Here is a 14,858-nt window from a genome sequence, read left to right as displayed (position 1 = left end):
GCCTCAACTCGGCTCCCAGGGTCTTTACCAGTCTCATGAATACTGTGGCTGCCTGCCTCAGGGCTCAGGGCCTCCACATCTGCCCATCCCTCGAGAACTGGCTCGTCAGGGCTACATCGCCGGAAGCAGTTCACCACACTTGCCAGGCTCTTATGAACACGCTGCATGATCTGGGCTTTTCGCTCAATCTCAAGAAGTCGCAGCTGCAACCCACGCAGAATCTGACATTCTTGGGCCTCATCTGGGACAGCACCAGCACCTCCTGGGTCTCTTGGCAGCGGTCCTATTAGCCGTCTCCCACACGAGACTCAGGATGAGGAGGATAAAGCTGCACTTCGCGGCATCATGGAACCAGGAGCGGGAGCGGGGCTCTCAATCCTAAATGATCAACGTTCCTCCATCTCTCCACCAGGACCTCACTAGGTGGTCCATGGACTGCAACCTATGGACGGGCAAGCCCTTCTGGCCTCCTACCCCGCAGGTCACCATCACCACTGACTCCTCCCTCGAGGAATGGGAGCCACTCTGGACGATTTCTCGGTCCACGGCACCTGGAACCGACACGAGCAGGAGTCGCATCAATTGGTTGGAGCTGAACGCCATCTGGGTAGTGCTCAGAGCATTCCTCCTACTTATCAGGGGCAAAGTTGTCCTCATCCAGACAGACAATTCAACCAGCATGTACTATGTCAACAAGCAGGAAGGCACCATATCCCCTCCACTGTGCAGACTGGCAATCAGCATGTGGGGGTGTGCCCTGGAAAACATCTACCTCACAGCAGTCCACCTTCTGGGGGAAGCCAACCTGGAGGCAGCCAGGCTCAGCTGGTTGGGAGTGGACAACTATGAGTGGCAGTTAAACAACCTCATTACTCAGGAGATCTTCAGCAGATGTGGTTGCCTTTAGGTGGATCTCTTTGCCACCTGGCACAACAAGTAGTGCCCTCAGTTCGCCTCCTAGCAGGGACAGTCCCCGCCTCCGTGGGCAATGCATTTCGGATTCAGTGGAACGGCATGACAGCTTAAGCCTTCCCGCCCACGCGGCTGATTCACAGAGTGATTTTCAAGATCAAGGAGTCTCGCCAGCTCAACATCATTCTAATAGCTCCATGGTGGCCAGCTAGGCCATGGTTCTCGGAGCTGCTCAGCCTCTCTGAGATGCCTGCGATTCACCTCCCCATGGGCACAGCACATCTTCTGGCACAGCAGGGGGTCAGGGTCATCCACCCCACGCCACAGAAGCTAGCCCTCACAGGTTCCTGAGCAGGTGACGCTAAGGCACCTCAGCCTCTCCCAGGCTAATCTGGAAATCATACATGGTGCAAGGAGCAAGGCTACCAGGGCCCAGTATAAGAGTAAATGGACCAGATTCTGCCACTGGGCAGCCTCCAAGGAAATCGACCCCCTGGCATGTACTCTGGACCACGTGCTCTCCTTCTCGGCACACCTCGCCCACTCAGGAGTGCAGGTGGAAACCTGCCGCACTTAACTCGCAGCCATCGAGGTATACAGAAACTCAAGAGGAGGAGAGTTTTTCCTCTTCCAACCCAATTGTCAAGATTCATTTGACGGGTCTGGCCAGGCTCTACCCGCCCATCAATAGGCCGCACCTTGTGTGGGACCTCAACATAGTCTTGGGTGCCCTGGCGTACAAACCATTCGAACCTATGGCGTCTGCGGACATCAGGCTGGTCACCATTAAGACGGCCTTGTTAGTCGGCCGCACCTCGGCTTGCAGAATCAGCGAAATCCAGGCGGTGGTCGCCTCAGAGCCATACACTACATTTCACAAGGTCAAGGTAGTCCTACGGATGCACCCAGCATTCCACCGAAGGTGCCATCTGCATTCCATCTGAACGAAGAAATCATGTTGCCCACGGGTTCTGCTGAGCACAAAGACTAGGCACAGAGAGTTCTGTACTGCCTTAATGTCAGGTGTGCCCTGAAATTCTACCTGGACAGGACCAAGGGCTTCCACAAGTCGGACGCTCTTTTTTGTCACCTTCTGAGGATCAAAATCAGGGTATCGGGCCTCCAAGGCCTCCATAGACCTTTGGATGGTCTAGGCCATCAAAGAAACCTACGAGGGACCTCACAAGCCACTGCCAGCCAACATGCACGCCCACGCGGTCAGAGCCAAGGCAACAGCCATCGCTTTCCAGCGGCATGTCCCCAGGCAAGTCATAAGCAGGACAGCCTCATGGGCCACTCCTTCGGCTTTCCTCAAGCACTACTGTTTGGATGCCAGTTCTAGAGCAGATGCGGCCAGGGCTGGTTTGGCCTTCCGGCCCGTGGCCGGCCCAAAATCGTCCCGGAGGAGTGGGGGCCCTTTTCTGGCCATGCCTGGGCCGGTTTGGAAGAAAATAAAATTGAAAAAAATATATATATGTTTTTCAAAAAGCCTTTCATCCTTCTTAGGTCGATAAATGAGTACCAACACAGGTTGGGTGATATTGTATGCATAATTGTTCTATAAAAAAGAACTTAAGCGTAAGTGCTATACAATAACATATTATCAATTGGCCTTGGACATCTGCTTGGATTCACGGTAATTTAGTGTACTTAGGAACAATGCTATTTGATGCCACTTCCTGTTTTGTCAAGGGGTGAAAGGTCGTGTTTCATCACTTCCCGGGATATCACTTTGGGGTGGGGTCAAATGACATCACTTCTGGTGATGTCATCAGAGGTCAAGGGTCATGAGGCAAGTGGTGGGCCACTTTTCTTAGGCAAGGGGTGGGCCACTTTTTTTGGGTGACCAGGCTCTTTCTTGTCCCATTCCGACCCTGGATGCGGTTTTCGGACAGGCGGTTCTTAGAAACCTATTTGCTTAAGGGGGGCCTCCTCTACATCCTGGGGCTACACTCAGTTGTAATCGCCCATGCAGTATGGAGGAAAGGGGACAGACCGTAAGAGTAACTATAAGTTACTCACCATAGCGACTAATGTACTCTTAGTCCCCTTTCCTCCATACGTCCCACCAACCTCCCCCCTAATAAAACTGGTGTCATTAGGCAATGTTAACTCTATTGTTGACGTGTCTATGGGGACTGAGGTGTGGCGCCGGAGGGCGGAGGCAGGGCAGCGCGCGCTCCCATGGCCGCACCCCCGCGTGCCTCTAAATTTAAAGAAGGTTTTTTTCGGGTGAAAAAAGTTCCATCTCCCGTCCCTTGGAAGGGACGCCCCCATGCAGTTTGGAGGAAAGGGGACTAAGAGTACGTTAGTCACTACGGTGAGTAACTTATCATTTTTTTTAATATACTCCAATACACATTTCATGAAACCTGACGTCAGTAACCATAATCTGGGGACTTCGATGCGTGAAGGACCATGGGTAAATTGAACGCCACACTATGGATAGTATTACAGACGAGCCCTGTTGATGTTGGCCTTTGCAAAATATTTGAATCTAAGCAGATACACGCATCAGAAAGAAGATTACAGGTATGTAATATTTGACATATAGTCTTTTTCCACAAATATGTTATTCAAGATAAGCATTATCTTCTAGTTTTGGAAGAGACAGAAGGGCGCTCTGGTAGGAGCATGCTGTATATTGTCAGCTCTTTTATGCATTGATAAAATAAATTAGATTTGCAATTTGTGTTATGCTTCCACTGCCCTGCGCACTGGCAGCCATGTCCATTTCAGTAGTGGACTGGTCATTATCTTTTCTTGGAGTTTCCAAATTTGTATTTAATGCAAGAAACGTCCAGCAATTGTCACTGAGATGAACGCTGGTGGATCAGGGCGAAAAGGTGCAATGTTTATATAACAATACTTGTTAACACCTGTCACAGGGTTCCCCCTCCAGCAAGCGGAGAAGCCCTTTGCTGCAGCCAATAATCGAGGGTGAAACAGCTTCCTTCTTCAAGGACATAAAGGTGAAGCTCTCCAGCTGCTAACTAACTGCTAAATCTGCCTGTCTACCCCTCCCCCCAACAAATTAAGTAGACAAATTTCTCTACGTAGCGTGTTGATTATTTGCAGTGACACCTGAAAATCAATAGCTGCTTTTCAGCATAGCTATCTTGAATCAAATCCTCATCTTAAATCCCCTTTGGTCACATATTGGCCTAAATTACTCTTTGCTTTATTCTCTTAAACATTTCACTTTGCAAAAGCAAACGTTTGTGCATATCCTTCTTTGCTTTTGGGCATTTCTTGCTGTTGTCATGCTCTTGCCAAATCTGCAAAGTGTGTAGCATTTCTTTCAGCAAGATTAACATTTTGTAATGAAGCTTTGCAACATGATTGTAAGCTATGTTGGATGTGCCATCACAAAACACTTCCTACAGTGCATTCATTTGTGTTTTGCTTCCAATCCTATGCATTATACCTGTACTATGCACCGTACACATTTTACAGCCTGTTCTGACCAGATTAAATAAATCTGAAGGGAAGGCAGCAAGTGTTGTGATCATTGGAAAAAAAGTATTTTGGTAATCTTCAATTATAAGTAAAACATATTGATTCAATCTCTTACAAGGTTCTTTGAGTGATATTATAACACTTCACTAAATGCCATGTAGTCTCACAAGTGACAAGAGTGTTTAGGTTGACTTTGTAATTATCAGCTGCCCACAACACATAGTCTTCTCAGTACCCAAACTACTACACTTCAGTGGCCTCACTGCACTCAGCTCATGGGGGATCCTGTAGATATATCCTTTCTAGATTCTCACTACTTGGGGTAATCACTGCCCCTACCCATGTTTCACTGCTCTAGTATATCTAAGAAATTATCAAAGAAACAGTTCTAGGTTGCATTGCCATCGGCTGTACTTGTACGTCCCGTCCCCTTGCCTCCATCCTTGTGGGCGTCCCCTAACATGGGGACAGTACCGGAACTTTTGGCAGCGAGAAAATGAGTTTCACCTTTAGTATAGCACGTGGGGACGCGGCCCGGCCTTTGGCGTGGAAACGCTCCATCGAGCTCACCTCAGTCCCCTTTTCCGCGTGGACGGTGTTGGACCTGCCAGCCAGCTCGGAGACCTTTTTTTAGCTTTCCGCTTGCTCCCCGTTTGTTTTTTCAATTATTATTTCACTTCCCTTCGGTGCATCACCTCCCCGACGGATGTCGGCCGCAGTAGGATTCAAGAGGTCTGCCTCTTGCGACGGTTTGTTCCCAGCCTTGGACCCCCATGCACTCTGTCTTGAGTGCTTGGGGCCCAACCACCGCTGGGACCAATGTGCGGCCTGCAGCGCCCTTGGTCAGAGGGCATTGAAGAATAGTTTGTCGCGGTGGAGGGATATCTTCCACACTTGTCCCTGTCCCCACCTTAAGGACTTTGTCTCCGGGACCTCTCGTCAAGACAAGGTAGGACCTCTGTTCAGCACGGCTCCACAGGGCACAGACTGCTCTGGGGTTCCTACGGATCGGGGTTCCTCGCATTGAGGTTCTGGCAGGCCCGAGGCCTCTAAGGCTACCGGCTCCAAGCTGAGGTGCCGGGAGTTTTTCCGGGCAGTCCAGAGACAGACCTGAGGCCTCACAGACTACTGGCTCCCAAGCTGAGGGGCCAGAGGCCCTACCAGGTTGTCCTCGGATGGACGATCAGGCTTGTCCTCTTCTTCTATCCCAGGGGGTAAGGGATCGTTGAGTGCCACCTCCAAGATGCGTTCCTCAGCTAGATCCAGCACGGCTACCGGCAAAGGTGCCGAGGACTTCCAGACTACCGGCCATTCAGGTGAGGGCTCAGCACCTACCAGAGGGCTCTTTGAGGTTGACGTCTCTGCTTCAGGCGCAAGACCCAAGCTGCACCCTCTTGTGTCCAAGGCCTCTCTTGGCTCAGGGCTTGGCGCAAGGCTTCAAAATGGCGGAGCGGCACGTGACGCAGCCTACCAGGCAGGCGGCCATCTTGGATCCAGCTCAGGTCCCGCCAGTGCTTTCTCCCATTGTGTGGGCTTTGCCGGACGATTCCAGCCCCCTTCCTTCTGGAAGCGGCAGTGGATTCTGCAGTGCAGGGTTTTGGTCCCTGCAGGGGTAAGTTTACCCATCACAACCCTACAGCTACACGCACCAGGCGTCTCAGCGCTTTGACCCTGAGCGGAGGCCCAGCGCCTCGGAGGGCAGGGCTCGTAGGGATCCAGCGGCTAGTGAGGACTGCTTCTTCGAGTCATGCATTCCCCTCAAATGAAGAGGCCCCTGAAGGATATTGTGAAGGAGGTTCTTCCCGGGGTGTCGCCGCCTCGGCCCCCTACCCTGGGAACCCCTCCTGTTCCTCAGGCTCTCCCGGTGCCAGTCCCCCCTCCGGTTCTGAGGGAGCCTACTCTGGTGGTGACAATGGGACTCCTCTCTTTCGGGCTGGGGGGCTACTGTGGATGGCTATACGATGTATGGTGCATGGTCCAGGACGGAAGCCCTTCTACATATTAATCTGCTCGAGGTCAGGGCAGTAGGCCTGGCCCTCAAGGCTTTTTTTACCCCTAATTAGAGACAAGTGGGTTCTGGTCAAGACGGACAATTCTACTACAACGTTTTACCTGAACAAGCAGGGTTGCACCACCCTCCCTCTGTGCTACCCCCACCTCTTCTGCAGGGAGGCTGTTTCGACCTGGGAATGGGCCCTCGCAGAGAGGATTTGAATTTCTGCAGTCCACCTGCCGGGAGATAGCAATGCAGAAGCGGATCAGCTGAGTCGCTTGGGGTTTGACACCTACGAGTAGGAGTTGCACGACGACTCCTTGTTGCCCCTGTTCCAGCATTTGGGGTTCGCAGTCCTGGACCTGTTTGCCTCTCAACTAAATGCAAGTGCCCCCAGTTTACCTCATGGGCAGGTCGGGCGTCACTTGGAGGTGCGTTCAAGATCTGCTGGCACGGCCTTAGGTGTTACACGTTCCTAAAAACGCATTAGGGGACTGTTGGTGGGTCTTGCACCTGGAGGTATACCCAAACTTTTTCACACATGCAGCGACAGGTCTGTGGTTCTATTTCTTTATCTTATTTGATTTACCCTATGTGTAACTTGAAGCTACTTGCCCTCCAACCATTCTAACTGGTCCCTCGTGTGGTGTCTAGCACTAGATTGCGCTGGTGTGCCGCTTATCTAGGGTAAGGGGATGGATAAGAAGAGGCTTGCCCTAAATCCTTCAGATTTCTGTCACATAAAAAACACAACTCTCTTTGGGCCTTAGAAAAATGAACCACGGTGTGTGCTAAAGGCCGGACAGGTGAAATACTTTTCTTTATTCTTTTTCCCTGAATTGCCCTTTCAAAAATGTAAGTTTAAAAACGTTAAGAGTTTAGGAACCCTGCTTCTAAATACCACACATGAAGCTGTGCAGGGAGGTAATTGCGAAGTGTTTTCTCTAACAAGTGGTGCTATTCCACTCGTTTTACCTATTGGCATTGATATTAGTCCCTTATTTGAAGGAGGTCTAACAGGAAAGTGTTTCACCTGTACTGCCTTTAGCACACACTGTGGTTCATTTTTGTAAGGCCCACAGAGAGTTGTGTTTTTTTATGTGACAGAAATCTGATGAAACGGTTTATTGCCTGTAGGATTTAGGGCAAGCCTCTTCTTATATATAACCTAAACCCAGATGAGCAGCACACCAGCGCAATCTAGGGCCAGACACCACACAAGGGACCAGATAGAATGGTTAGAGGCCACGTTACACATTCCCGCCCACCCCTTTGCTCCAGTGGACCCTATGCAAGTTCTGGGCTTCCGTAAACTGCAGCCTCATCCTGGTTGCCTCCCACTGGCCTTCGAGACACTGGTTTTCGGATCTGCTGCAGTTGCGCTCCCAGGGTCCTGTCCATCTTCCAATCCCCAACAGGGTCTTCCTGACGCAGCAGGGAGTAGCAGTGAAGCATCCAGACCCAGCCAAACTGGCCCTGGCGGCCTGGCTCCTCATCAGCTAAGGCTTCAGCATGCACAATTTTCAGATGACAACTGGGACATCATTCAGCAGTCCAGGAGGCCCTCCACTCGCCCCAGTATGAAAGTAAATGGACTAGGTTCTGCCATTGGGCTTGCGACGAGGGTCTGGACCCTGACTCCTGTCCTCTGGGTGGCGTTCTGTCTTTTTTCAGCACCCCTGCCTCGCTCTGGAGTTCAGGTGGATACTTTCTGCACATACTTGGCGGCCAACAGGGCTTACACGAATTTCCTTGAGCATGTGTTTTCGGCAGCCAACCCGGTGGTAAAGGCACACCTTAAGGGGTTGTCTAGGCTGTTTCCTCCGGTGCACAGGCCGCACACGGTCTGGGACCTCAATGTGGTTCTTGCAGCTTTGCAACGCAAGCCTTTTGGACCGATGGCCTCAGTGGACATCCGCTTGGTGACACTGAAGACGGTTTTATTGGGGGCTCTCACCTGTGCATGCAGGGTTAGTGAGCTGCAGGCGTTGTCTTCGTGCAAGCCCTTCATCACATGTCACAATAGCAAGGTCATCTTGCGCACTCACCCTTTCTTCTTACCAGGGTGGTCTCTGTTCAATCTGAATCAAGCGATCTGCCTGCCGGTGTTCTTCCCGAACCCACAGTCAGAGGCAGAGTGGTCCCAACATTCCTTGGACCTCAAGCGGGTTCTCAAGTTCACTCCTACCTCCTGTCCCCTTTCCTCCATACTGTATGGGTGTCCCTCGCTAGGGACGGGAGACCGAACCCTTTTCACCAGAAAAATCATCTTCCCCTTTAAATTTAGATGCGCGCGGTGCCTGGAAGCATGCGCTCCCCTGACTCCGCCCACCGGTGCCACTCCCCAGTCCTCTTTTCCACGTCGACGGGAACGGACCGATTTTACCAGCGCTCCTGGGCTTGGCCTCCAGCCTAGTAATGACACGCTCTCTTCCCCGGAGAAGTACATTTGTCTTCTTTTTTCTCATATTCAATCAGGTACCTCTGTTCTCTGGTGCCACGCTCCTCCCCAGCACATGTCGACGTCTGCGGGCTTCAGCAGGTGTCCAGCCTGCAAGGGTCTCTTCCCTACGTCCGACCCCCACGCTCTGTCCTTCGCTGCCTTGGCCCCGACCACGGCTGGGAGGGCTGTACCGTGTGCAACGCGCTCACACCATGCTCTCTGAACAGGTTGAGGGAGCTCTTTGGGAAGTTGCCTCCAGAGGACCTAAAGGAGGTTGTCAAGCACAAGATCAGGCCCAAGGTAGGGACACTGTTTTCATCTGCACCCCGCAAAGGCGACTCCTTCCCCAGGAAGCGCACAAGTGGGAGGGACCTATCAGGTCCTAGTACAAGCGCTAGTACCGAGGCTGCTTCAGCTAGCGATCACCAGGCCGAGGGGGTCACGAGATCCTACTGGTGACTACGCTGAGGGACCGCAAGGTTCTATTACCGTGTCTGAACCCGAGGGGCTATGCCCTAATACCGGACAGATGTCTGAGGGCGCGCCTGTACTCTGCACTACCGGCCCCACAGCCGAGGGCACTCCGCGTACCAGACCCTGTCCTGAGGTGCAGGGTAGGCCTCAACCTCCACTGCTACGCGTCTTGGAGGAAGCCGGCCCAGCGCGGCAAGCGCGACTACACAGGCAAGTGTCATGCAACCAGACAAAAAGGCGGCCAATCTGCCCGACAGTATCCCCTTTGAGAACAGGTAGGGGAACGAGTTTCCAGGTGGGAATGGTCATTGCCTGGCACATGGCCTACGGCATATCCATCAGCGTTGCAGGCCAGATACACCTCGCCACATACAGCAAGACAGGGTGCGCCCAGGTCTCAGCAACCTCAGGGCCCCGCACCCTGCCCGCTCTGCCCATACCCGCTCTACCAAGCCCTCCTTGGACCTGTGAAGACAGGTTTTTTGAGAAATTCCTGATTCTCATGAGGTCTCTGCAGCTGGGCATCATCCCCAAGGATGTTATCAGGGACATTCTCCCTCTGGTACAGCCGCTAGCACCCACAGCCACCCCGCCCTTGGGTTTAGCTCCTCCGGGTCCAATGCAGCCCAGCTGCCTGCGCCAGTCCCCATGACACCGGCTCTCATGCCTCTGACAGTCACAGCAGCCCTGTATCTGCTGCTGCAGCAGCCTCCAGCGCTTATCAGTACACCACAGCTCCCTACTACCAAATGTCCTCCAGCTGCACCGGACCAACAGGACACATTGGTGGACACGGATGAGGAGGAGGATCCTGACACACCCTCTTGGACCAAGGCCCTTCATGAACGGCTTGCAGGCTTGGCTGAGTGTTTGGGGCTCCCTCAGCCTGAGGTCGAACAACCAGAGGCGGGGGTACTGGCAGAAGTCTGCACCCTACGCCGCACGGCTAGAACAGGTTTGCAATTCAAAAGGACGTGGTGGCGCTTGCCAAAAAAGGATGACCCAAACCACACTCTGCACAGCCTACCAATAGGCACCTCGACACCAAGTTTAGGCAAACGGAGAGCCACCCCCTCTTGCTGTCAGCGCACCCCCGCCACACTCCCTGGTGATTGCTGCGGCTTCGCTCTATTCCAAGCCACAGTCATCAGCTACATCAGCCTCTGCGCTCCTGGGCAAGGAGGAGAAGATCTTGGAAGAATATGGATAGAAAATCTATTCCAACGCTTCTCTACATCTGCGCCAGTCCAATGCTGACGCCATGCTGGCTGCTGTCACTCAAAGGATCTGGCGAGAGCTCGCCGATTTTCTTCCTGTGCTCCCTGTGCAGAGCCAGGCGCGCTTCAAGGCTGGGCTGGCTGTAGCCAAAATAGTAGCGCAGGACATAATGGAGTCCACGGTGGCTCACATTGACACCTCTCGGCTTGCCATATGTATTGCTACCGACATGAGAAGGATGGCCTGGCTGCGGGTGACGAAGTTCAACCCTGATGTCCAGGAACGTATACTGGACCTTCCTTTTGAACAAGGAACTTGATAAGAAGAGGATTAGTTTGCAGACTGCCAAATCCTTTTCGATCCTCACTAAGACCACCCCAAGGCATATAGCCAGACACACCAGCGCGCAGACAAAGGTCGGTCTTGCGGTGGTATCAGGGGCTTCCAGAAGAGATGGTCCAGACAACCGGAAAGACCCCCGAGCTAGCACATGCGCAAGCAGCACAAGGCAGCTCAAAAGGGCTTTTTCCAGTCCCCCTCCTCGGCACCAGCCTAAGAGGGCAAAAAGGCATGACACAGCCATCCGGATCCACAAGTCTCCGGTGGGGGGCAGGTTTGCCCTTCACTCTTAACGCTGGCAGACAAGGTTCATGGACCCATGGTCCTTTCTGAGGGTCAGGGTCAGGGTCATGGGTTTTCATTTCCAATGCAAGGTTCTACCCTTTGGCCTCAATTTGGCCCCAGGGTCTTTACAAGACTGATGAACGCGGTGGCAGCCCTGCTCAGGGCCCAGGGTCACTACGTCTACCCATACCTAGACAACTGGCTAGTCATGGCAGTCCACCACCCCACCTACGCCCTCATGAATACACTACATGAGCTGGGATTTTCCACCAATCTCACCAGTCACAGCTGGAGCCCATGCAGAGTCTACCATATACTTACGTCCTGTCCCTTTTCCTCCATACTGCATGGGCGTCCCTTCCAAGGGACGGTAGACGGAACCTTTTTTACCAGAAAAAACGACTTCCCCTTTAAATTTAGAGGCGCGTGGGGGTGCGGCCCTGGGAGCATGCGCTGCCCTGACTCCGCCATCACACCTTAGTCCCCTTTGCCGCGTTGACGGGAACAGGCCGAATTCACCAGCACTCCTGGGTTTGGCTTCGGCCATGTAATTCCACACGTGGATACTTCTTATGTCTTTTTTGTCTTTTATCATACAGGTACTCAGTCCTCAAGCGTCATTCTCCTCCCCGGCGCATGTCGACTTCCACAGGGTTCAGCAGGTGTCCGTCCTGCAACAGGCTCTTCCCAACTTCAGACCCCCACGCCCTCTGCCTACGTTGCCTTGGCCCAGACCACGGTTGGCAAGCTTGTACAGCGTGCAACGCCCTGCCATCGAGGTCTCTGAAGAACAGACTAGTCAGGTGGAGGGAGCTCTTCCAGAAGTCGCCTCCAGAGGACCTCAAGGACTTAGTGAAACATCGATCCAAGCCCAAGGTAGGGCCTCTATTTTCCATCGCACCCCGCAAGGGAGACTCCCAAGGACTCGCCCGCGCAGAAAGGACCGCTCAGGTCCTCGTACCAGCACGTGCACCGAGGCTGCTTCAGCTACAGGCCGAGGGATCCTCCCGGTGACAGTGTTGAGGGACCGGAAGGTTCTTGTACCGGGTCTTCACCCGAGGGGCTCCGCCCTTGTACCGGCATTATGCCAGAGGGGCCACGCCCTAGTACCTGCAATACATCCTAGGGGCCGCCTAAACGCAGCTCTTCCGGGCCGAGGGTTTCACATCTACCGGGTCTAGGCCAGAGGAGCACGGTAGGTATTGCGATCCACACGCAAGAGTCTTGGAGGAGGCTGGGCCCAGCGAGCCGAGCAACACGACGTAGGCACGTGGCATGCAGCTTGACAAAATGGCTGCCGTGCCAGACATCAGCACCCATCCAGTGCCATTCTAAGAGTTCCGCAAGGAAGAAGTGTCAAGGTGGGACTGGCCTCAACCAAGTACGTGGCCTACAGCCTATCCTTCATTTGCGCAAGGCAGGATCCCGCTGCGTCCTTATGGGCAGGGTATGAAGCGGCTCCAGCAGCCTCCCGCTACCTCGTCTAGGTCCCCTACCGCTCCTCTGGCCTGTGAAGGCAGGTTCTTTGAGAGGTTCCTGTGGCCTTTGAAGTCCCCTCGAATGGGGGTTATCCTCAGGGATGTCATCATGGACGTGCTCCCTCCAGTGCTTCCAGCACCTCAGGCTCCTCCGCCGGCGGCCCCGGCGCAGCCTCTGCCTCTGGCCCCCCAGCCGATTCCTCAGGTGGGTCCGTACCAGCCTTCTCCACCGCCTTCGGTCCTGGTACCCCACCCGGCGGCTCCAGCTACTTCCCCACCGACGCAGGACCCTCAGGACACAGATGAGGAGGAGGACCCTGACACGCCCTCGTCAGCCAAGGCCTTCCACAAACGTCTGGCAGGGCTGGCGGAGTACCTGTGCCTGCCTCAACCCGAGGTCGAGCAACCGGCAGAGGAGGTCCTTAGTCCTCACGCTGCGCCCCTCTGCCAAAACGGGAATTCCACTGCAGACCGATGTAGTCTCCCTGGCCAAAAAGGGTTGGCTCAAGCCCCACTCTGTCCAGCCGGTCAGTCGACGCCTGGACGCCAAGTACAGGCAGATGGAGGGGGATACACTCTTGCTGTCGGCCCATCCTCAGATCGCTGCAGCATCACTATACTCCAAGCCTCAGTCGTACTCGGCTTCCTCCTCTGCGACACTGCTAGGCAAGGAGGAAATGATCTTGGAGGCTTACGGGAAGAAGCTGTATTCCAAAGCATCCTTGCATCTTCATCAGGCCAACACCGATGCCATGCTGGCTGCTGCCAACCAGAGGTTATGGCGGGAATTTGCAGACTTCCTCCCAGAACACACTACGCATAGCCAATCATGTTTCAAGGCGCGGCTCCCTGAGGCCAGGCTGATGGCGCAGGACTTGATGAAGTCCCCCGTAGCCCATATTGACACCTCTGCCCGTGCCATTTGTATCGCCACAGACATGAGAAGGACAGCCTGGCTCCGTGCAATGAAATTGAACCCGGACATCCAGGAACGCATCTTAGATCTTCCGTTCGAAGGGGGTGACCTCTTCCACTCCACAACAGACGAGGAGCTGGACAAAAAGAAAAACAGCTCACAAACGGCCAAGTCCTTATCCATCTTGACAAAGACCACGCCCAAATCGTACACCCAGTCACAGCAGGGCTCCGACAAGGGGCGTATGTACAGAGGGTTCCACAGCTTCCAGGAACAGAGGTCCGAGCAGCCGGACCGCTTGCCGATTCCAAATCGGCGCAAGCAACAAAAAGGGTGGTGAGTAACAGCTTTTTCCAGTCCCCCTCCTCCGCAACAGCCTCTCAGGGAACGAAGGCATGCCACGCCCATTCGGGCCCACGTGTCTCCAGTGAGGGGCAGGCTTGCTCTCCATGCACATTTCTGGTGCCAGAATTTCGCGGACCCAGGGTCCTCTCCATAGTATCCACGGGGTACCGCCTAGCCATCCCAGCCTCTCCTCCCCCTCAAGTTGGGACAGCAACTCTCCTGGCGGAGATCCGCTCGCTCGTAGAGAGCCAGCCCATGGAGGAAGTCCCAGCGAGGCTTGGGCTTTTACTCCAGGATTTTTGCCATTCAGAAAAAGAATCAGGCAGGCCTGAGTTGTGCTGGATCTTTCCACCCTCAACCTCTCGTTACCTCTACAAAAATTCAATATGGTTACGTCAGCTTTTACAGCGGAAACATTGTCCAAGTTAGACTGGATGTGCTCCCTGGATCTGAAGAACGCGTACCTACATGTCACGATTTGGCAGCCCCATCGTTCTTTCATACGGTTCAGGATCATGGGCTACCATTTCCAATACAAGGTCCTTCCTTTTGGCCTCAACTCGGCCCCCAGGGTCTTTACCAGACTCATGAATACTGTGGCTGCTCTCCTCAGAGTGCAGGGCCTCCACATCTACCCATACCTCAACGACTGCCCTGTCAGGGCTCCATCTCCAGAAGCGGTTCACCACACTTCCCATGTCCTTATGAACACACTGCACGATCTGGGCTTTTCGCTCAATCTCAAGAAGTCGCAGCTGCAGCACACGCAGACGATGACATTCTTGAGCCTCATCTGTGTTAGGCAGAATCCTGTGCAGTTCCCTTAGGGAGCACTACCGAAGATTAAGACTACAGGTGTGAGCAATAAATCCCCTTTGGTATCAGTCTGTACCACAAAGATTTAGTTGGTAGCTGTGGCTAAGCAGTCAGACTTATCTCAAGAGGGAGATGAGCAGTATTCAGGGTTTACACAGTAGGACTACAATACTATGGCAA

General features: G+C 53.6%; 1 protein-coding gene across 7 annotated transcripts in view; it reads left to right on the top strand.

Moving 5' to 3' along the window:
- FAM13A (family with sequence similarity 13 member A) overlaps nucleotides 1-14,858 on the top strand; it is a 2,868,510-nt gene that overhangs the window by 2,606,462 nt on the left and 247,190 nt on the right. For 6 of the 7 annotated variants that reach the window (XM_069630746.1, XM_069630744.1, XM_069630743.1 and 3 more), the window contains one exon: nucleotides 3,801-3,884. The exons of the other annotated variant lie outside the window; for it this stretch is intronic. In XM_069630746.1, the coding sequence (XP_069486847.1) occupies nucleotides 3,801-3,884 (84 nt within the window). The remainder of the gene's footprint in view (nucleotides 1-3,800; nucleotides 3,885-14,858) is intronic. 7 annotated transcript variants of the gene reach the window in all.

The sequence above is a fragment of the Ambystoma mexicanum genome, chromosome 6q, assembly GCF_040938575.1.
Source record: "Ambystoma mexicanum isolate Mex_15411 chromosome 6q, UKY_AmexF1_1, whole genome shotgun sequence".
NCBI classification, from domain to species: Eukaryota; Metazoa; Chordata; class Amphibia; order Caudata; family Ambystomatidae; genus Ambystoma; species Ambystoma mexicanum.
The sequence above is the reverse complement of the archived record's forward strand: the minus strand, read 5'-3'. Positions and strand labels throughout refer to the sequence as shown.